This window comes from Aotus nancymaae, unplaced genomic scaffold (assembly GCF_030222135.1).
Source record: "Aotus nancymaae isolate 86718 unplaced genomic scaffold, 86718_ANA_hifiasm-v0.15.2.pri h1tg000001l, whole genome shotgun sequence".
In the NCBI taxonomy this organism is placed as follows: Eukaryota; Metazoa; Chordata; class Mammalia; order Primates; family Aotidae; genus Aotus; species Aotus nancymaae.
Genome location: NW_026988412.1, coordinates 1,449,614 through 1,473,385, shown reverse-complemented (window position 1 = coordinate 1,473,385; position 23,772 = coordinate 1,449,614). Strand labels below are relative to the sequence as shown.

The following is a 23,772-nucleotide window of genomic DNA, read 5'->3' as shown; positions in this document are numbered from 1 at the left end:
CCAGTGTACCATTACCTTCACAAACACAAACCAGGAACTACACACAGAGGTGAATCTTAATGAATTTCATTTCATTCGGCTCCTGCTTCCAGAACATTACAGATCCCTAGGGCCAGAGTTAGGTGCTAATCAGAAACTTTTCAGAGGAGAAATACATTTGCACTTAACCAGGACAAATAGCCATTAACAGAGACGGTTCTCTTTTGAAAACTGCCCTTTGTGAATGAACGCTTGTCTCTCTGGAGCATGGCAGATATTGCCAAGGAAATCCTGGATGTGCCTCCTTGGCCTCATACAGTTACTTCTGGTGAGGTTTTTGTCTGACACAAATGAATGCAGAAGGCGGCCTTACAAGGGCTGTCTTCCCCAAGTGTGCCTTCCAGGACCCCATGCCTGCCTCAAAGGGTCAATCGTTTTTGAAAGGGAGTTCAGGTCTTCAACTAACTGTGTCTGTTGATCATGGGAATTGAGTCTTCATGGGGATGTGGTAGGTGCTAAGACCTAAAGCACCCATCCCAAGGGAAGAAAACAAGATTTGAGGAAATAGACTGGAGGTGATCTACGAAGCGGGTCTGTTCAGCTTCAGCCGTTCTGTCCGTGCGCATGGAACATCTGTTTATTCCCAGAGAGTCTATTTGCAAATAACCTCCTTCAAATATTTGCAAGCGTCCACTCTGGCCCCAGAATCAAATTGGGAGCCTCCAAAAGAGAAAAGCAAGGTCAGTGTTCACCTCCAAGGGCTGCCACGTGGTGTGCGCCTCATTTACAGCAGACAAGCCCCAGACTCGCACAACGGGAACTTCAGCTCATTTGTTCTAGGACGTGCAAGACACTTGTGTTTTATTTGATTTCCCCTGTGAGGTTCATATATTTTTCTGTACAGAAAAGTTTCATGTTTTCTGCACCTAATTGGATTATTGTCTTCTAATAATACCTCCTTCCTAAAGAATATGAAATGCTTTAGGAATATTGGACTAGACACTACTAGGAGGAAAAATCTGTTTAATTCCGAATGATTGACTCACTCATTTTTGAACATTATATATTAATGTATTTATTTTAGCTGAGACCCATTTGTTTTAGAAAAGATTGTCTGGGAACCCAACATGCAAACAGGAAAAGTCTGAGCTATTTGGGCCTGGGCAGGTTTAGGAACTCTGAGGCATCCATCCCCCAGCCCCTACCACCACTTGCCCCTTTCCTGGAGGCCCTCAGCCCCGAAGAGCACAGTGGAAAACCACTGCGTCGGCGACAGCATGAAAGTCCCTCTCTTTCCTGCACATGGCATCGCCACTCGCATTGTCATGTGCTCTGTGACGTCCCCCAGAAACCAAATGAAGGCCAGATGGTTAGACCAGGCCAACCACTGATGGCACAGGGCATGTTTTCCCCATTTTCAGGAGCCCAAAGGGTACATATATCCTTGTGACTACAGCAAAATCAAATATGTTGCAATTAGAAACACATATTTACTAGAAAATTTGATGGTTTTGTTGGTTGAATTATCTGGTTAATGGAGACCTGATTAACAGAGAATAACTGAATTTTCAGCCTTCAGGAATTAGAATAAAGAGTGAAATACAATTGACATTTCAACGACACTGCCCATGATTCCTTTTTTAACAACGATTCCGAGCTCTAGCTTGGTGCTGATGATTATTGAGCATTTATGCTGTGTCTGCTTTGAGCTGCTGCGATGCGTGATGGAAGAGAGGTGATCAGGGGCAAGTGCCCCTGGTATCACATACCTGGAAGGGGCTGGGCCAAGGCCAGGCTCCGATACCTGCTTTGTCCCCTGTCTTGGCTGACCCCTGAATTGTGAACTCACAGATCACATCTGAGCACTAGGCACAGACAGGGAAGGAGTCACAGGTATGAACTTGGGATTGTTTATAGGATGGCCTCTACTTGTGTGCTGAAGAGTATTGACCACCACAGTCCCTGGACTCCCCAGTCCTGCCCCCATGCTAGACACTAGCTGCTCACCCTCAGCAGTGCCCCAGGCCCTGAAATCTCTGTAGCCCCCTCTCTCCTCCTCCCGATCCCATCTCCCTTCCAGCAATCCAGCACAGATATCCCTAAGGATTCCTAAATCCTCACTTCTTTTGAGAAAGCCACGGACCCCTTCCCAGCCCCTTCCGAGTTCTCCACCTGACCCATCCAAATGTGACAGCCTGCTCAGCAGACAAGCATTTCAAAAGGCAGTTTTAAAGTGGAGGGTTTTGTCAGTTTGCTCTTTCTTGTTTCACACCAGTATGTGAAATATTCTCTTTCTACAAAAAACTACTACCTAGTAGGAAAAACCGAAGGTGTGACAGTATATACCTAAGATGATTGGTCAGTAACTTAGGCAATATGTCTTCAGATATGAAAACAGGGCTTCCTATGACTCCGTGCTCAGGAACCGCCAGATCTCTATACAGCTGTGTACCGTGCTCAGGAACCCCAGATCTCTATACAGCTGTGTACCGTGCTCAGGAACTGCCAGATCTCTATACAGCTGTGTACCGTGCTCAGGAACCGCCAGATCTCTATACAGCTGTGTACCGTGCTCAGGAACCCCAGGTATCTATACAGCTGTGTACCGTGCTCAGGAACCCCAGGTCTCTATACAGCTGTGTACCGTGCTCAGGAACCCCAGGTCTCTATACAGCTGTGTACCGTGCTCAGGAACCCCAGATCTCTATACAGCTGTGTACCGTGCTCAGGAACCCCAGATCTCTATACAGCTGTGTACTGTGCTCAGGAACCCCAGATCTCTATACAGCTGTGTACCGTGCTCAGGAACCGCCAGATCTCTATACAGCTGTGTACTGTGATCTGGAACCGCCAGATCTCTATACAGCTGTGTACCGTGCTCAGGAACCCCAGATCTCTATACAGCTGTGTACTGTTCTCAGGAACCGCCAGATCTCTATACAGCTGTGTACCGTGCTCTGGAACCGCCAGATCTCTATACAGCTGTGTACCGTGCTCAGGAACCGCCAGATCTCTATACAGCTTTGTACCGTGCTCAGGAACCGCCAGATCTCTATACAGCTGTGTACCGTGCTCTGGAACTGCCAGATCTCTATACAGCTGTGTACCGTGCTCAGGAACTGCCAGATCTCTATACAGCTGTGTACCGTGCTCAGGAACCCCAGGTATCTATACAGCTGTGTACCGTGCTCAGGAACCCCAGATTTCTATACAGCTGTGTACCGTGCTCAGGAACCTCAGATGTCTATACAGCTGTGCACCGTGCTCAGGAACCTCAGATGTCTATACAGCTGTGTACCATGCTCAGGAACCGCCAGATCTCTGTACAGCTGTGTACCATGCTCAGGAACCACCAGATCTCTATACAGCTGTGTACTGTGCTCAGGAACCCCAGATCTCTATACAGCTGTGTACCGTGCTCAGGAACCCCAGATCTCTATACAGCTGTGTACCGTGCTCAGGAACCCCAGGTATCTATACAGCTGTGTACCGTGCTCAGGAACCTCAGATGTCTATACAGCTGTGTACCATGCTCAGGAACCACCAGATCTCTGTACAGCTGTGTACTGTGCTCGGGAACCGCCAGATCTCTGTACAGCTGTGTACCATGCTCAGGAACCCCAGATGTCTATACAGCTGTGTACCGTGCTCAGGAACCGCCAGATCTCTATACAGCTGTGTACCATGATCTGGAACCTCCAGATCTCTATACAACTGTGTACCATGCTCTGGAACTGCCAGATCTCTATACAGCTTTGTACCATGCTCAAGAACCCCAGGTATCTATACAGCTGTGTACCGTGCTCAGGAACCACCAGATCTCTATACAGCTGTGTACTGTGCTCAGGAACCCCAGATGTCTATACAGCTGTGTACCATGCTCAGGAACCGCTAGATCTCTATACAGCTATGTACTGTGCTCAGGAACCGCCAGATCTCTATACAACTGTGTACCGTGCTCAGGAACCCCAAGTCTCTGCACAGCTGTGTACCGTGCTCAGGAACCCCAGATCTCTACACAGCTGTGCACCATGCTCGGGAACCCCAGATCTCTACACAGCTGTGCACCGTGCTCGGGAAGCCCAGATCGCTACACAGCTGTGCACCGTGCTCAGGAACCCCAGATCTCTTCATAGCTGTGCACCGTGCTCAGGAACCCCAGATCTCTACACAGCTGTGCCCCGTGCTCTGGAACCCCAGATCTCTTCACAGCTGTGCACCGTGCTTGGGAGCCCCAGATCTCTACACAGCTGTGCACCATGCTCAGGAACCCCAGGTCTCTACACAGCTGTGCACCGTGATCGGAAACCCCAGATCTCTACACAGCTGTGCACCGTGATCGGGAACCCCAGATCTCTATACAGCTGTGTGCCATGCTTGGGAACCCCAGATCTCTACATAGCTGTGTACTGTGCTCTGGAACCCTGGATCTCTATACAGCTGTGTACCTGTGAGCCCTGTGTGCATCACACATCTGGGTCCTCATGAGATGTCTGTGGTTTTTACGTGACCTGACTTCGAGTAAAAGGAAGAATGGCGGGCCTAGAGATGTTGAAGAAGTCTGGTGCGGAGAGGATGGTTTGACAGGGGCAGAAGGAATCAGGTCTTCTGCAGCCAGGCAGCCCCCAAAAATCCCTGTGTGGACCCAGTGGGCCCCCGGGGCTTGCACGATGGTGCAGGTGCAGGAGGATGGCCCCGGCACTGGCCCTGCAAGGTCTCTGTGGCTCACATCTCAGACACCGGCCTCACCCACGTGGCTCATGAAGAGTCATTTCCTTCTGTGGGAGTGAAAGCTCTTGCCTGGTGGCATCAAAAGCAGCTGGGTCCACTTTCACATTTCCACACACCTGTGATGTGGACAGAGGGTGTCTCACTCCAGGGTTCCTGCCAAGACCAGACAACATGAGTGCACCTCCTGTAGACGCAGGGGGCTTGAGCTGTGTCCACCTGCAGTTTCCCAGGTGCTCTCCTTGGCTCTGTCCTCAGATGCCCTCGAGCCACCATAAATAAGATAGCCTTGACCGTAGCCACGTCCTCATTCTCACCCAACCATGAAACCCTTCTCAGTGGGCATGTCTAAATGATGGTGAAGATGTGTGCCCTGGAGAGCACAGGAGGGCATTTCAGAGGGTGAAGAGAGGACCAGAGGTCAGGCAGCAGGGCTGAATGCAAAGCACTCACGGGCAATGATACGCCCAAAGAAAGGTGGAGCTGCTGGGTACTCCACTGTCCTCTGTGCAAATTGTAGGGGCTTCACCACGTTAGTTAGTGTTGTTCATATTGGATCAGGCCACAGGCAAATCCCTCATTCATTCAGCAAATGTGTGTGAGTCCTACAATATGCCAGGCACTGTTCTAGGCACTTAGGATACAGCTTTGGATAAAATGTGCAGATTTCTTCCCTCCTGGAGCTTAGCGGAAAGGAGTCAGGGACCGGGTGTAGTGGCTTATGCCTGTAATCCCAGCAGTTTGGGAGGCATGGGCAGGCGTATCACTTGAGGTCAAGAGTTCGAGACCAATCTAGCTAACATGGTGAAACCCCATCTCTACTAAAAATATAAAAAATAGCCAGGGATGGTGGCCTGCATCTGTAATCCCAGCTACTTGGGAAGCTGAGGCAGGAGAATTGCTTGAACCTGGGAGGCGGAGGTTGCAGTGAGCCCCAATCATGCCACTGCACTCCAGCTGGGAGACAGTGCGAGACTCCGTCTGAATAAAAAGAAAAGGGAAAAAGGAAGGGAGTCAGGAAGTAGACAAATTAGTATCACGTGAGTGCGGAGAAGCCCCTAGCAGGCTGGGGATAGAGGGGCTGGGAAGGCGGTGGCAGCCTTGCAGCTATGTAGGGAAGGCTCTTATGAGAAGTGGCATTCGAGCAAAAGCCTCAGATGAAGTGGGCAAGCTAGGCACATGTGCATCCAGAGGAAGAGTTCCTGGCTTAGAGGACAGCAAGAGCACAGGCTCCGACACAGGCAGGGCACTCATTACACGTGGGAGGAGAGGCAGGGAGCTCTCTGCAGGTGGAAGACGCTGAGCCCAGAGTAAAGAGGGTTGGATCCCATGAGACAGCACAAGGTCAGAGATCACCAGATCCTCACATGTTTGTGCCTTTCCACAACGTCAGGCTTTTATTGATGCTGCAATCTCCATCATAAAGGCCAGGAGCTCCTTGGAGTTCCCAGGAGGCATTCCTAGTGTTTCCCCTTCCCTCGGGAGTGAGAGCGTCAGGACGCAGGCTTGAGCTGAGCCACCCGTCAGTCAGTATTGCAAACCATACATTGCAGTATACTTAATCAACATATAAATATTATAAACATTCCACAACAAACTAAGTTACATTTAACATCGAGAGAAGAGGATAGGAAACGGGGCTCATGAGCCAGTCCAGGGAGAGTGACGAGAGTGAAAAGAATACCCTGGCCTGGCCTGGATGCTCCATCAGTGATCAGTGTGTTGTACGGAAGAGTCTTTGCTGTGGGCAGAGCCTTCAACCGCAGATGCTCAGCCCTGATCACAAGTGGCGGCAAGACGGTCTGTTAAGTGGCCGTGTTCGAGCTGCTGCAGCCTTGCTCTTTTTACGGCCACAGAGTCCTCTGATGTGGACTGATAGTGGAAGGGTGTGCTTGCTCAAGTCCTTGTCTGGTTCGATGCAGCCTTTATTGATCAGGCAAAACACCTGGTCCCTGTTGAAAATGTGCCCTATAAAATGTAAGATGGAGTCGCTTATGTCAAAGGTGCTCTATACAACGGCACAGTCCAATAGGACCTTCTGAGGTGGTGGAAATGTTCTGCATCTGTGCTGTCCCATGTGACAGACACAGGACACATGTGGTTCCTGAGCATGTGGTGTGACTGAAGGACCAGTGTTGATTGTATGTACTTGTGAGCACTTCAAGCTGACACAGCTCCATGTGGCCAGTGGCTGCTGGGCTCCTTAGTGTAGATGCGGCCATTGGGGCTGCCACCCCGGACGGTGCATGAGATGCTCACCAGCGTCGGTGAGCACACACAAGTGGGCCACGGGCGGCGCTCAGCTTCCCGCTCCTGAAACAGGCGCCTCACCCTCTTGCTTATGGAGCTGCCACCAATGCTGAACACTGTGGTGTGCAAACACTTGGTGTCATGCCCTGCGCTATGATTATTTTGTTAAAATATCCCCAGGAAGAGAACCCCGAGGGGACTGAGCCGTCTCTCTCCGTGGAGGTAAAAGGAGAACTGGACTAGAAGAGGCAGGTGTCTCTCAGTAGAATGGACAGCCCTGCAGGGCACCTGCCTTTCTCTGCCTTGGCTTTAGCTCCAAAGGCGGGACCGCTGCATGAATTGCAGACTCCATTGGAATGCTTTCATTCCCCAGATGTACCAATTAAATGACCCATGAGGAGGATTCTTTAAAACAGCTGCTGTGCGTGATGAGTCTTTCTTGGTGTTGGGGACTGTGTGTATTTCTCCTCTTGGCTTCTTAGTGTCCACGTGGCCTCTCCTAGGCCAGCCTCATCTCTCCTCCCTCTCAGGTGGCATGATGCCTGTGGCCACTTATACCCCAGAACACTTCTGGCAGAAGAAGGAACAAAGAAAAGAGCTGGGGTGTTTTTGTCTTCCCTGTAATTTGCCTGAGTTTTTGGGGTTTTTTGTTTTGTTTTGTATGAGATGGAGCCTCACTCTGTTGCCCAGGCTGGAGTGCAGTGATGTGATCTCGGCTTACTGCAACCTCCCGCTCCTGGGTTCAAGCAGTCTTCTGCCTCAGCCTCCCAAGTAGCTGAAACTACTGGCATGCACCACCACACTCAGCTAATTTTTTTTGTTGTTTTTTATTTGTATTTTCAGTAGAGATGGGGTTTCCCATGTTGGCCAGGCTGGCCTCAAACGCCTGACCTCAAGTGATCCACCCACCTCGACCTCCCAAAGTGTCAGGATAACAGGTGTGAACCACCATGCTGAGCCCTGAGTTTTTAAAATCTATTTCAATCAAAGTTGACGAATTATTTTGGTGTCATGTAGCCTCAGCTTGGTAATTTACAGAGTGTGATTCCTTTATGCTTCTAAATTAAAATCTGTGAAGATTTTGGGGGAGTGCCTTGGAGCCTAAATCTTTGCTTCTTTGGGACTGTGTAATGCTAAAGCGGTTTCTAAAGATGGAAGGCAATGCCTCCACGTGCCTATGTGGTCCAGGGCAACGGTTCCCCAAGCATTAACTAAGATCGGGAAAACCTCACCGTCGCCATGGGCCTCTCCATCACCACCACGAGACAGACCCAGCAGGAAAGAGAGTCATCAGAGTCCCGGGCAGGGAGAGGGGAGGAAGACACCTCATCTTCTCACAAGAAGCAATGGAGGCACAGTGGGGTTTGTGTGCAGGCAAAGCAGCCATGTGCAAACCCAGCACGCAGCTCAGAGCCCTGGGTGTGCAGTCGGCATTGGGGATTCCAGACTCCAGCAGCCCCTCACAGGATGGTTCTGTGAGTAGATGTGTTTTAACCTCTTGGGGCCTCAGCTTTGTCCTTTGTAAAATGGGAATGACAACATAGCAATAACACCATCTGTAAACTAAAAATAAAGAAACTAAAACATAAGTAAACATACACAGGCAGATTTTTTATTTTTGTGCAAGGATGTGTCAGGACCCATGGCTGCCACACTCCCTGAGGTCAGTGGCTAGGCTGGGCACTGGGGGAAATGACCGTTCCCCAGCCTGGCTCTGCCGCTCTCAGGGGTCTTGGACATGGACGGGTTTGTCACGGGTTGGACCTCCGGAGCATCTCCTGCAGAGACAGCTCCTTCTGAAGCTCAGCAGTCCCAAAACCAGCTGCCTGACACCCCCAAAGGCACATGGGCCATATGTGACAAGGTGCAGCTGGGCAGATACCCAGACTCCACAGGGCATGCCCTTCAAAGTGCACAGCCTCCATGCTGCATGACATTCATACTGCACGTCCTGCCCCTGCACGTCCTCCCCACTGCATGTCCTCCATGTTGCACACCCTCCCCCCTGCACACCCTCCCCCCTGCACACCCTCCCTCCTGCACACCCTCCCCCCTGGACACCCTCCCCTCTGCACACCCTCCCCCCTGGACACCCCCCCGGACACCCTCACCCCTGCACATCCTCCCCCCTGCACATCCTCCCCCCTGGACACCCTCCCCTCTGCACACCCTCCCCCCTGGACACCCCCCCGGACACCCTCCCCCCTGCACCTCCTCCCCCCTGCACACCCTCCCCCCTGCACGTCCTTCCCGCTGCCTGGCCTCCCCTCCGCACATCCTTCCCCCTTCACATCCTCCCCCGTGTACATCCTCCACGCTGCACATCCTCCCCCATGCACGTCCTCTCTGTTGCTTGTCCTCCCTCCTGCAGGTCCTCCCCGCTGCACATTGTCATCCCTGTACATCGCCCCCCCACACATCCTCCATGCTGCACACCTTCCCCACTGTTTATCCTTCCCACTGCGCATCCTTCTTGCAGATTCCAGACCCCAGCCCCAAGGCTGGGAAGTGAATGTCTCCACCTGGATAGCCTGGGGCCTCACAACTCCCTCATGAATTATGCGCCCCTGTGGGCAGTTCCTCTTTTCTCCCCACTTAGCCATAATGACGGCAATTTTCATATCCTCTCACTGTTCAGAGATCATATGCGGTCTGATGTGCCGAATGAAGAGGAGAAATCTCACAAGCATGGCTCTGTGGACAGAGGCTTTGCAGCCCCAGACAGTTGTGGGAGCCGCCACCACAGACGCAGTGACTCTTTGAGCTGTGGCCGGCAGGAGGGACAAGGCCAGGAGCTGGCCCTGTGGGCTGAACAAGTCGCTTGCCCTGTCGGTGGAGTGGCACTTCAGATCCCTGCGCTGCAGGCTTGTGGGGGCGAGTTAACAGCCAGCCCAAGCTCCATGCGAGGGCACCTGGGAAGTCCTTATTGTTGGACTGAGCCCATGAAAATGCACCATACCCGGGAGCCTCGGGTCTCAGTGCAGCGCTGCGGCTGGCTGCACAGTGATTAGAGGCTCTGATCGGCAGTTTTACCTGTGTTTAATTAACAAAAATAGGAAAGGGGGCCGTGGTCACTTGCAGGCTTCCCAGTGTCTATTAGGAGGAATGTCTGAGGGTGCCAGGGGTGAACAGAGGGCTGGGCTAGCGTCCACAAATGTGTGGCACTCGCAGGGTGGGGCCACCTGCACTTTTGTCTGGCTTTGCAAGGACTGTCTGCCCAGAAGCCACCTGAAGAAACGGCCCTGTCGCTGCCGTGCACTGCCAGTGCATTCTTAAACCTCTCCAGCCTGTGGCAAGAGGCCTCTGCTTAACAACCTTGGGCAGCTGGCAGACAGCTAGGAAGCCAGGGCCTCCTCCGAGAGGAAACAAGCCGCTACTCTTCTAGGAAACCACATCTGGAGTAAGATGGGCTCCATCTTTGTATAGGACAAATGCCTAGGCAGAGTGGCCCTGGCGTTTGGAGGAGTTGGTGTGAGCGCTCTGTATTTTGATGAGGAAAGAGCCCAGCCAGTGGAATGACAGCCAGGAGGCACCCCCTGCACCAACACCCAGGCAGGACCCCAGCCATTCAGCCTCCTGGAGGCACCATGCACCCTTCGTGGGGAGGGCGGGGCCGTGGCTCTCCTCGTTAGGTCACCACTGGAAGCATCTGAACTGCTTTTTAAAAACTACTGGGGAACTGCAAACCAAAAGCCACATATTCTCACTTGTAAGTGGGAACTAAATGACAAAGACTCATGGACGCAAAGAGAAGAACAGCAGGCACAGACCCTGGGCCTACCAGAGGGTGGCAGGTGCAGGGGAGGAGGGAAAGGAGCAGCAAGAATGACTACCGCACGCTAGGCTGCTACCTGCGTGATGAAATCGTCTGCGCGCCAAACCCCCGTGACATGTGTTTACCTATAAAACAAACCTGCGGGCCGGGCGCGGTGGCTCACGCCTGTAATCCCAGCACTTTGGGAGGCCGAGACGGGTGGATCACGAGGTCAAGAGATCGAGACCATCCTGGTCAACATGGTGAAACCCCGTCTCTACTAAAAATACAAAAAATTAGCTGGGCACGGTGGCGCGTGCCTGTAATCCCAGCTACTCAGGAGGCTGAGGCAGGAGAATTGCCTGAACCCAGGAGGCGGAGGTTGCGGTGAGCCGAGATGGCGCCATTGCAGTCCAGCCTGGGTAACATGAGCAAAACTCCGTCTCAAAAAAAAAAAAAAAAAAACCCTGCACAGGTACCCCCGAACCTAAGAGAAAAGTTTTTAAAAATATAAAATTAAAAACTAAATTCCTGTGCGAGTTTCCCCTTGATTCCCTGCTCCCAGCACACACCTCCTCCGTCAGAACCCCATGGAGATTCTCACTCAGCCCCTGCCACCAGGACACAGAGAAAAAGGGCATGACGGAGGCTCATAGAGCTATTCTCTGTTCCTCAGGAAGCTGCCCTCATGCTTGGGGTGGAGATCAGACCCAACCTATGTCTTGACTCAGTTCAGAGTCAAGGGACACTTAAGAGAGATTCAGGGAACGGTGTCCTCTGTTGCTCCACACCAGCCTTGCCTCGTCCTTGTCAGCTGGTGAGAAGTCCTGGAATACAAAGAAAAATGTGCCCGGACTATGTCTCCTGAGAGTCCCCAGTCCATCCTCAGAACTTACTGACAGTGCATGGTGGCGACAGGGCCATTTCTGCAGGTGGCTTCCGGGCAGGCAGTCCCTGCAAAGTCCCCAGTCCCATCCTCAGAGAGATGACACCTTTGTCCCCACCATCTGGGCACTCACATCCCAGGGATCTTAGACACACCGCTTTCTGCAGTATCTCAACTGCAAGCGAACGACCTGAGAGCCCCGTACTTGGCACCATTATCTTCCCGTTCTTGGCAAGTGTTTCCCCGGCGGGGCCGCCCTTCCTGGGAGGCTGTGTACGTGTAGCAGTTACAATGGCTCAAACATCAGCAACTGCTCCTGCCTCCCACGTAGGGCCTGCGCCAGTCAGATGCTATCCAGCGTCCCTGGGCCACCCAGGATGACTCCTTCACTAATCTCCTCTCCTGTCCTGTCCTGCCGGTTCTCTTGCAGAGCGACTACTCAAGCGACACAGAGAGTGAGGACAACTTCCTCATGATGCCCCCGCGGGACCACCTGGGCCTCAGCGTCTTCTCCATGCTCTGCTGCTTCTGGCCTCTGGGCATCGCCGCCTTCTACTTGTCCCACGAGGTAAGGCCGCCTCGGTCTGTCGCATGTGGTGCGCAGTGCTCAGGTGTTGACACGGTAATCCTGGCCGAGGAGGAGAGCCGAGGACGCCCGACAGCGGCTACTACGGTGGGGTCGGCACTGGCTCAGTTGGAGGATAGGCTGGGAGAAGTCAGGGCGCCCTGGGGTCCGGGTGGAGCCGTTCGGGCCGCCTCATCCCAGACATGGCCCTGTCCTCACAAAGGCAGCTTGCCTTCAGAAGAGGCTTCAGGACCGAAGCAGGTGTCTGCTGGGTAGAAGGCACATGGCCTTTGGGAGGCTGGCCTTCATGTAGGTGCTGCGGTTGTGTGCGTGGACTGATCCCAGTGCCGGGAAACACCGTGCCCAGTGGGCTACGTTGAACTTAATGAGAAAGAAGAAAAGAAAGGTTCTGATTTTCTTGCTAAAGGCTCATTCCTGTAAAATAGATTCCAGTTCCAGGGCAGCCCCCATATACCTGCCCCAGGTGAACGCCCTGCTTGTGGAAATGGCACATCTCAGCGTGTCATCTGCTGTTCCTCCCCAGCACAGAGCTTCTAAAGGTTTTGCTTCCCAGCCCTTTTCACTACAAAGCATCCTGTTTGTTGCCCCTTTTGCAGCTTACATTTTGAAAATATGGGAAAGATTTTTCTCTACCAAATGCAGAGCATTCATTCAGAAATCAGCTGTATTCACATTTGTATTAATCAGAGAAAGACATGTCTGCTTGCCAATGACAGAGTTAGCTGATGGGATCACCATGGCCCGCTGCTACCTGCCCATCCAAGACAGGGAGAAAGGGCACTTCTCTGCTGGCCCAGGGTGGGGGGTGGCACTGGGCACCACGGGGTGTTCTCAGGGAGGGCTGAAGATGCCTAGAAGGCACAGAGGGTCTCGCTCCAGCTTCTTGGGTTCTGGGAGCAGGGCTGCACGCAACTGGGCCTGGCAGGTCCTTCGTCTGAACAGATTCCCTGGCTCAGCCCAGCAGTTGCTTCTTGATGGTTTTTGTGTTGGTTGGGTTTGCTGGACAGGTGAGAGAAGAACCTGTCACTGCCCTTATGGGGTTTCTGTTTTCCCCTGCACATCTTGAGTGGTGACTGGCCCCTCTTCCTGACATCCAAGGAGAAGCAGGGGAGAAGGCTGGGTGGCCTGTGATCCTCCTGAGGGCAAGTGCTTCTTGACAGGGCATGAGAAGTTGGGAGGCCTTTGCAGGCAGGGGTGGAGCTGGAGGGGCACGGTGGGGAAATCTTGACCTGCTGGGGCTGGGCTGAGCAGTCGTTCCAGACCCAGCTTTGACATTGAGGGTCTGTCTGAGCTTTTCTTGTGACTTTGTCCCACAAATGCCACAGACCTCTTTCTTCAGCGACACAAACTTGGGGTGGGAAGCCTGACTCCTGGGTCTGGCAGGGCCTGGTGGCTATGGAGTGGAGGCAGGCATGGGTGAACCCTGGCTCCAGGGTGAGGACCCGGACTGGGACACACAGGAGCTGGAGAAATGGGTGTGGGCAGCACAGGCCCATGGTGGGCAGAGCCTACTGTGCCATATAAACTGCACCGTGATGCTGCCAACAGACAAGAGAAGTCCTGCAAAGGAAAGAGAGATCCGGCCCTGGAGCTGGACAGATGACATCAAACGTGCCCCCAAAGCCTCCCTCGTACACCCCAGTCCTGCGTCATCTCCATGTGAGGAAAGATAGGGACACACCCACCTTCATGGGGCCCAGCAGCTGAGACACCCATGTAAAAGTGCCACAGAGTGCCGGGTGGATGGGAGCCCTGGACAAGTGGCAAGGGGCCGCAGGCAGAGGCCACCTATGCGGCCAAAGGAGAGACTAGTCCTTTGTGGCGTCTGTGGTCTCTGCTGTGCCATGTGTTCGGGTCGAAGCCCCAGTCTCTGGTCCAGGGCAAGCTGTGGACAGCATCTCTATCCAGAAGATCATCATTGTAATAAAAAGCAAGGCTACAACTGCAGAGACTATCTAGAGTCTCTTTCTCAGAAAGTGATTATAGTCTGAACACAGTAAGAGTCTCTCAGGCTTGGGTCTGAGGACTTTGTGGTTGATACGTTAGACGGCGAAGAGGATTTTGATTACTTGTCTAGTTGCGAATGGGAAATGCAGAGGCTTCTGATCACATTTTTCGGAGGTGAATTGCAAACATTTTGGGGGCTGTCAGTGTTGCCTTCACTGTGGGTGTAGAGGGGAACTCTGAGGGCTGCTGCCTGCAGCCGTGCTTTTCATTGTGCTTTGAGAATGGAGTTCCCTGTGTAAGGGTTGTTAGGTTCTTGGGTTCTTGCCGAGTTTAAATGGAAGAAACTGAGGCCAGCACAAGAAGATCCAATGTGAATTTATTCGGCTCCCAGGTGAGGGTCTGCAGTCCGACAGGAGGGGCCAGAGAAGTAGCATGGACTTCCTCTCAGACATGGGGTTTTATAAGGAGTGGAGGCGTTCGATTGATTGTGGAAGAGCAGGATGTGGGCAAGGCAAGACTGCTGTTGGGTAGAGTTACAAGACTTCATTTGCATACAGGACTCGACTGCTATTGGCTAGGGTTACAAGACTTCTTTTGCATACAGGACTCGGCTGCTATTGGCTAGAGTTACAAGACTTCCTTTGCATTTTTGTGGGGTTTTTTAAGGGAGAGCTAGGCTGTGTAGGGGCGGGGGGTGTCTGAGCTCCCGGCGAGGCGACCGGCCTTACACCCTGTGGTGGAAACACAACAGAGAAGAGGTGCTGACACTTTTATACAGATACCCGTGCAGATGAGTCCCCTTTGCAGGGCCTGTATCTGCATCCATCTCCGATCACAACTCCCTTCCCAGGCGGCTCCCCTCTGTCTGTGGCAGTGGCTCCGGGCGCTGCTGCAGATCCAGGAAACAAGTCGCCCCGAACAGGATGCCTCAGCCAGCTACAAGGCTGCCAAGCACTGTTTACAGCCCACACTGCAGACGTGTGTCTCCAGCAGGCCAGCGTGGGGGAGCTGGCAGCTGCCAAGGGGAGACAGTGTGGCACAGAATAGATCAGATGCAATCTGAGGATCCTTGCACTAAATTAAATCAGTGCCTTCCTAGGCGAGGCCAGCTGGGAGTGCAAAGCCCAGGACTGGAGAGGAGGAGCCCGGAGCCTTCTCCGCCATGGCGGCCAGCATCTCCTGCCACGTTGTTGGGTCAAGGGGACGATGCACCTGGGCAGAGAGCGTGTTGGTGGAGCCAAAGCTCTCCCCGCCCTCAGTGCCCATCGCAAGGAAATCTTTGGCATCTCAGTGTGACTTTGGGTTCTTTTTCCTTTTATCTCAGATCATATCACAGTGTACTCACTGACAATTAGGCTGTGTCTGCTCATGGTCAAAATAACTGTTCAGTGAAGTCAAAGGAACATGCCAGACCATTTCAGAAAAGCAAAACAACAACTTAAGGTGGTGTGATTAAATCAGGCAGTGGAGGAAAGCAGGGATGCCATCTCTGGAATCATACACCTCAGGTACGTTGCTCTGTCCTGTCGTAGCCTGGTCGCATTTAGCCGGCAGCTCTCCCGTGCCTCAGTTTCCTGGCCCATGCAATGATGTTAAAATGATTTCCACAGCGTGCGGTTGGCTGAGGATTAGAGACGTGAAGGCCGGCGAAAGTCCCCAGGAGACACCTGTAGAGCGGCTGCCGCTGGTCATGCCCTGCTGGAAACCTGACTTCTCCAGGCACTGGGGGTTCAGGGGCCAAGGGACACCTGGAAAGACACAGATACACCTTTCCCAGATGTTGCCAATTCTAAAAAGGTGTTCATGAGGTAGTAATCAGTGTTAGTGAGGTGGTTATTGGCTGACCACCTAATGTGTGCAGGGTTCAGCGCTGGAGCCATGCACCCTTGCTTCCAGGATGTGGTCTTCAATCCCCCAGGCACTTGCTAGAAATGCACACTGTCTGGTCTGCCGCAGACCTGCTCAGTCAGAGCAGGTCTTGCTCTGGGGCAAGGCTCAGGAATCTGCATTTTGAGGAGGCCTCCAGCTCCTCGTGGATGCTGCTGTGGTCTCCTGGGAGGGGTCATGGTCCGTGGTGACCTGCACTGCAGTCACGGCTGGGAATCTCATAAGCAGTGGGAAGCTGCGGGATGTCTTTTGGAAGAATGACCCCTGGGCTTTGGTTGTGGTGTGAAAGGAAGAGGGAAGGGAGGGATGCCCTTGGTTCTAATGCTGCTCAGGTGTGAGTAGTGCTGTCATCCACACGTGATCTCATGGGAACTCCATGACATGGGTGCTGAAATCAGGGTTCAGTGAGGTTGAGTGAGGTGCCTGAAGCCAACATTGGTGAGCAGTGGGCCCGAGATAGCAGGATGGGCTGGCTCAGAGGTACCCGCCTTCTCTGGGGCAGGTGTCTGGCTTGTCCCTGAGCTGTGGGGTGGAGGTGGGTGGGCAGGTGAGGGCAGCATGCTGTCTACAACTTCGCTTTGCCCAACAGTGCTCCATGCAGCCCCCCTTGCAAGCACGCTTGGCAAATCCGTTCATACAGAGGAGGGTGTGGGTGTGTGGGATGATGGTGGCGTGGCTCCATCTAGGAACTGACATTTCTGAATGATGCTGAGGATAGATGTGAATCCCATAATTGGCTGAGTGGCTGCTGTCAGCTAGTTAATGCACACACTTTATCTTATTTAATCTTCACAGTGAGTCCAGAAGGTGGAAAATTATTATCTTCATTTTATAGATGAACGAAACTAAAGTTTCAAGGGATTTAATAACTAACAGAAATCACAGAGGTAGCAAGCATGGGTCCATGAGGGAAATATTAATATTTCTAACCATCAAAGTCACATGGTCTGCAATATAGCTTTGACTTTTATCTGTTTGCAAACAAAAATAGAACCACAGTCCTTGCTTCTAAATTCCCAATCCCCCCACCCTGCTTGGAGAGGCTGGCAGGGGAGGAAGCAAAGCTCATTTGAGCGTGGTGTGGCATTGGTCTTCATGGCCCTTCACTCCCTCCCATGTGATGGGGGCAGCTGGCAACTGAAGCCAGAGCCCTTCCCCAGGCGGGGCACTGGGCCTGGACCCGTGGCAGGCAGGCCCGAGGATTCGTGTGGCGATTCTACTGGTAGACATCTTTGCATCCAAGCATTTATGTCTTGATCTAATTTCATTTCATAAAATATTTCTTTACTAACTGCAACATTATAACAATAATTAAATGATAAAAGGGTATTAGGAACCAGATTATGAATTTTATGAATAGTACCAGCAAAGGGAATTGGGCAAATTAGGGGGAAAAGCAAATCTTTTTATGGTACTGAAAATCTAGAACCAAGAGTGCAACCTAGCTAATAGCAAAGCCCCTCGGAATTCATTCATTTACCCACTGATTAGTGAACGCCTCCCACGTGTTCAGTAAGTGCCAGGCACGCCGCAGTGAGCAGAGCACACCAGATCCCGCTCGTCAGAGCTGCCGCGCGGGTCGCCAGCCTCTCTTCCGTGCAACGTCAGCTTTACTTTTCTCCTTTTTACTCACTGGCTATTAGCTGCGGATGGACGTGGGGAGTGTGGAGCTGGGAGAGACATTTTAAACAGGTTGGCCGTGGCGTGGTTCCCGGAGTGGACGGTGTCTCCTGATGAAGCTGCAGGAGGAACCCTTGGGGAGGAGCTTCCGGGCGGAGAGGCCAGCAGTGCCAAGGCCCTCGGGGGCACACCGGGGAGGGTGGGGATGGTGAGGCGGGGCAGGGGCTCTGGGTGTGGAAGTGGGGAATGGGGGGAGGGGGTAACTAACAAGGCGAGGCCAACAGGGGCAGACCCCGGGGCCCTGTAGGCTGTGACTGAGAGGGGCTTCCACTTTGGCATAAGAAGCCTCGGGGGCTTGAGTGGAGGAGAAGCCCTGTGGCCACATGCTCCCCGCAGCCTTCAGAGGGCAGGGCGGCGCTGGAGGCGCAGGGCGGCGGTCACCGGGAGAGCCCTGGTGACCCGTGCTGCAAGCTTGGCTGGGAATTTCATAAGCAGTGGGGAGCTGCGGGGTGTCTTTTGGATAAATGGCCCCTGGGTTTGGTGGCGGTGTGAAAGGAAGAGGGAAGGGAGGGATGCCCTGGACCAAGGGTTTCCTGCAGCACGGTAGGCAGCACCTGCCGCGGGGCTTCTCGAGTCCCGGAGCTGTCGGCCTCTCCGTGGAGACACTGAACCATGCGGGCTCCAGGGAGACGTCTGGGCTGAGGGTAGGAGGGTGCGGCCTGAGCTAGGCGTCAAGCGCCGGCGCCGTGATAAGGGGCTGGTGGGAGCATTGACCACTGATGAGCAGCTCCAGGCGTGCAGCGAGGCACAGCCCGGAGGAACAGACCCCAGAGCGAGAGGAAGGGAACCATCCAGCGTCGCGGAGCTGCACTGCTGGGACTTGGGTCAGCAGGCAGGGCAGAGGGGCGCGGAGGGACTTGTGGTGCTGGAGACATTCTCTTTCCTGAGCTGCGGACATGCTCTTTCCTGAGCTGGGGACATTCTCTTTCCTGACTTGGGGACATCCTGACCTGGGGACATTCTCTTTCCTGAGCTGCGGACATGCTCTTTCCTGAGCTGGGGACATGCTCTTTCCTGAGCTGGGGACATTCTCTTTCCTGACCTGGGGACATGCTCTTTCCTGACCTGGGGACATGCTCTTTCCTGAGCTGGGTGCTGGCTGTATGCTTGTGGAAAGTCATTAAGCTTTATTTACATTTTGTGTGTCTGTGCGTACACTTCTCTGTAAGAATACTATACTTCAATTAAAACATTTAGAAAATACACGGATTTGGGAGGCTTAGGGAGAAGAACTGCTTGAGGCCGGGGGTTCGAAGCCAGCCTGCACAACATATCAAGACACCATCTATACAAAAATTTAAAAATTAGCTGAGTGTGGTGGCTCGTGCCTGTGGTTCCCGCTACTCGTGAGGCTGAGGCGGGAAGATCGCTTGAGCCCACGAGTTCAAGGCTGCTGTGATCTACGATCCCACCACTGCACTCAAGCCGGAGTGACAGAATGGGACCTTGTTTGTAAATACACATATGGATATGCGAAGAGAGTGGTTGGACATAGTACATCTAGTTATCTTTGTTGAAGAGTTTTGCTGCACACAGATAGTGAGAAATGGGGTGCTATTTAATGAGGTGATGTCAAGAGTGTTCTTTTGTTTCTCGTTTTTTTTTTTTTTTTTTAAGACGGAGTTTCGCTCTCGTTACCCAGGCTGGAGTGCAATGGCGCGATCTCGGCTCACCGCAACCTCCGCCTCCTGGGTTCAGGCAATTCTCCTGCCTCAGCCTCCTGAGTAGCTGGTATTACAGGCACGTGCCACCATGTCCAGCTAATTTTTTTGTATTAGTAGAGACGCGGTTTCACCATGTTGACCAGGATGGTCTCAATCTCTTGACCTCGTGATCCACCCGCCTCGGCCTCCCAAAGTGCTGGGATTACAGTGTTTCTTGTTTTTAAGTGGAAGAAACGATAGCATACTTGTACGTGATGAAAATGACCCAAAAGAGAGAAAAATAGATGTTGTGAAATACAGTGGGAAGGAGAACGGGAAGACAGGGGAGCAATAAAAAGCCACCCTGTGCACCAAGCGTTTTGCACATACTTGACATCACACACTTCTTGGGGCAGATGCAGATGAGACTATAGACTGAGGGAGTCATGTAACTGTTCCCAGGTCACGTTTCCAAGGGTTGAGCCAGGATTCCGTGCCCCACCATCTTTGCCCACTTCTGAGTCAGTGGTCAGTGATTATTGCACTTAGTGACAGATTCCACCAAATACTGCCCAAGTGTTAGAGGAAACCGTAGTCTTGCTTTAGACATTACAAATACCCACACAGGGAAGAAGTACAGAAGTCTGATAGCCTTGTCTCTTGTTTTCAGTGACATAGGAGCCCGGGGATATGTCTATCCCTCTCCATCTGACTCAGTTAAAACTGGATCATATTAAACGATGGGAGAGAGCCAAGCAATCTTGGGTAATGATATGCACTAAAGGTACTTATTATTTCTCCTGAATTTGATGCTCTCCAGCAGAGTAGAAATATAAGTCAAGTAAGGCTGTTCCTTCTCCTCTGAATAAGAAGCTCTGAAAATTCTGCAAAGGTGGAGGGAAAAATTACGGGATTTGGGTGTGAAAACCTGTCATTCAGATAAGCCTTGAAGGACACCATCATTGTTCTAACAGGAATTAGGTGTTTCCTTTCTCAATCTTACTCTGGACATTAATTCTAATTTTTTATGGCTAGTGTGTAGGATTCTGCGTTTTCTGTCCATTTCCCAGAAAGAGCCTAAACCTTCCTGTAACCACTGTCAAGACTTTGCTCAGAAAGCATGGAGACGCGGGTTCCTCCCAGAGATTCAGACAATGCCAGTGGTTGGCATTTGCTTTCTTAGTTGTGTTCCTGAGCTGCCAGGCTGTGGATGAACTAATCAACAGGGCCATCATAATCAAACTTGGATGATTCGCCCCACTTTCCAGGCTTTTTAACTTAATTATTTAATCTTTGAGACAGGGTATCACTCTGTTGCCCAGGCTGGAGTGCGGTGGCACAATCATGGCTCACTGCATCCTCAACCTCCTCACCTCAAGTCATCCTCACACCTCAGCCTCTCAAGTAGCTGGGAATATAGGTGCCTGCCACCACACTAGGCTAATTTTTTAGATATTTTGTAGAGATGGGGGGTCTCTCTTTGTTGTCCAGGCTGGTCTCAAACTCCTGGGCTCAAATGATTCTCCTGCCTCAGCCTCACAAAGTGCTGGGATTACAGGTCTGAGTAACCACACTATGATCCCCAGTTTTTTAATATGGAACGAACAAGCTGAATTGCCCATGGAAAAGTTGAGGACAGTAAGATCATCTGAAAGTAGGCAGAAGGAAATCAGGAAATGGTTGAGGACTTCAGCTAATTGTTCACATCTCGGGTCCCCTGCTGCTGGAAAAACTCTGTCTTCCTTTTAAGTTAAAGGGTACATGTGCAGGGTTTTTATATAGGTCAGTTGCATGTCATGGGGGTTTGGTGTAGAGATTATTTCATCACTCAGGTAATAAGCATAGAGAGTTGGAGAGTTTGTTTTATCCTCTCCCTTCTCCCGCCCTTCTCCCTCAGGTACACCCCACTGTCTGTTGTTCCTTTTCCTTGTGTTCATGTATTGTCAGTGTTGAGGTTCCACTCATAAGTCAGAACACGCAGCATTTGGTTTTCTGTTCCGATGTCAGTTCACTTAGGATTATGGCCTCCAGCTCCATCCATGTTTCTGCAAAGGATGCGATCTCCTTTTCTGGTAGCTGTGTAGTATCCCATGGTATATGTGTATACTAGTCTACCACTGATAGTCTACCACATATCTAGTCTACCACTGATAGACATTTAGTTGATTCCATGTCTTTGCTATTGGGAATAGTGCTGAGATGAACATACGTACACATATGTCTTCATAGTAGAATGATTTACATTCCTTTGGGCATATACCCAGTAATGGGATTGCTGAGTCAGATGGTAATTCTCTTTTAAGTTTATTTGAGAAATGGCCACACTGCTTTCCAAAATGGCTGAACTAATTTACACTCCCCCAGCAGTGTAAAAGCGGGTATATACCCAGTAATGGGATTGCTGAGTCAAATGGTAATTCTCTTTTAAGTTTATTTGAGAAATGGCCACACGGCTTTCCAAAATAATTTACACTCCCCACACAGTGTAAAAGCATTCCCTTTTCTCCACAACCTTGCTAGGATCTGTTATTTTTTGACATTTTAATAATAGCCATTTTGACTGTGTGAGACAGTTTCTCATGGTGGTTTTGATTTGCGTTTCTCTAATGATTAGTGATGTTGGCATTTTTTCATATGGTTGTTGGCTGCATGTATGTCTTCTTTCAAAAAAAATCGGTCTTGTCTTTTACCCACTTTTTAATGGGATTGTTTGTTTTTTGCTTGTTAATTTGTTTTAAGTTCTTTATAGATTCTGGATTTTAGACCTTTGTTGGATTAATAGTTTGCAAATATTTTCTCCCATTCTGTAGGTTGTTTGTTTACTCTGTTGATCGTTTCTTTTGCTGTGCAGAAGCTCTTTAGTTTAATTGGTACAGTTTATCAATTTTTGGCTTTGTTCCTATTGCTTTTGATGTCTTCATTATGAAATCTTTGCCAAGGCCTATGTCCAGGATGGTATTTCCTAGGTTATCTTCCAGGGTTTTTATAACTTTAGGTTTCACATTTAAGTCTTTAATCCATCTCGAATCCATTTGTGTATACAGAGTGAGGAAGGGATGCAGCTTCAACTTTCTGCATATGGCTAGCCAGTTATCCTGTCACTATTTATTGAATAGGGAGTTCTTCCTCCATTGCTTGTTTTTGTTGACTTTGTTGAAAATCAGGTGTATGGCTTTATTTCTGGACTCTCTATTCTGTTTTATTGGTCTGTGTGTCTGTTTTCATACTAGTGCCATGCCGTTTTGGTTATTGTAGCCTTCTAATATGGTTTGAAGTCAGGTAATATGATGCCTCCAGCTTTATTCTTTCCACTTAGGATTGTCTTAACTATTTGAGCTCTTTTTTTGGTTCCACAGGAGTTTTAAAATAGTTTTTTTTTCCAATTCTGTGAAGAATGTTATTGGTAATTTGGTAGGAATAGCACTAGATCTGTAAGTATTTTAGGCAGTATGCCATTTTAACAATATCGATTCTTCCTAACCATGAGCAAGAAATATTTTTTTGTTTGGTTGTGTTGTCTCTGATTTCTTTGAGCAGCGTTTTATAATTCTCATCGTAGAGATCTTTCACCTCCCTGTTAGCTGTATTCCTAAGTATTTTATACTATTTGTGGCTACTGTGAATGGAATTGCTTTCTTGACTTGACTCTCATCTTAGGTGTTGGTGTATAGGAATGCTGCTGATTTTGCATATTGATTTTGCATTTCCAAACTTGCTGAAGTTGTTTATCAGATTCAGGAGCTTTTGAGTAGAGACTATGGGGTTTGCTATATATAGAATCATATCATCTGCCAACAGAGATAATTTAACTTCTCTTTCTATTCAGATGCCTTTTATTTCTTTATCTTGCCTGATTGTTCTGGCTAGGACTTCTAGTACTTTGATGAACAGAAGTGGTGAATGTGTTATTCCAGTTCTCAAGGGGAATGCTTCCAACTTTTGCCCATTCAGTATGATATTGGCTTTGGTTTGTGATAAATGGCTCTTATTATTTTGAGTATGCTTCTTCAATGCTTAGTTCATTAATGATTTTTAACATGAAAGGATGCTGAATCAAAAGCCTTTTCTGCATCTATTGAGATATCATGTGGTTTTTCTTTTTACTTCTGTTTATATAATGAATTACATTTATTGGTTTGCCTATGTTGAACCAACCTTGCATCCCAGGGATAAAACCTACTTGATTATGGTAGATTAGCTTTTTGAGGTGCTGCTGGGTTTTGCTGAGAATTTTTACATCTATGTTTCTTAAGTATATTGGCCTGAAGTTTTTTTTTTTTTTCTGTTAAGTCTCTACCAGGTTTTGGTATCAGGATGATGCTGGCCTCATAGAATGTGTTAGGGAGGAGTCCCTCCTCTTCAATTTTTTTGAAATAGTTTCAGTAGGAATGGTACCAGCTCTTCTTTATACATTTGGTGGAATTCGGCAGTG

At 50.5% G+C, this 23,772-nt stretch overlaps 1 protein-coding gene across 2 annotated transcripts in view; it reads left to right on the top strand.

Annotated features, from left to right (window-relative positions):
* Nucleotides 1–23,772, top strand: part of SYNDIG1 (synapse differentiation inducing 1) — a 200,888-nt gene that overhangs the window by 104,740 nt on the left and 72,376 nt on the right. For both annotated transcript variants that reach the window (XM_012468651.3, XM_064376336.1), the window contains exon 3: nt 12,028–12,165. In XM_012468651.3, the coding sequence (XP_012324074.1) occupies nt 12,028–12,165 (138 nt within the window). The remainder of the gene's footprint in view (nt 1–12,027; nt 12,166–23,772) is intronic.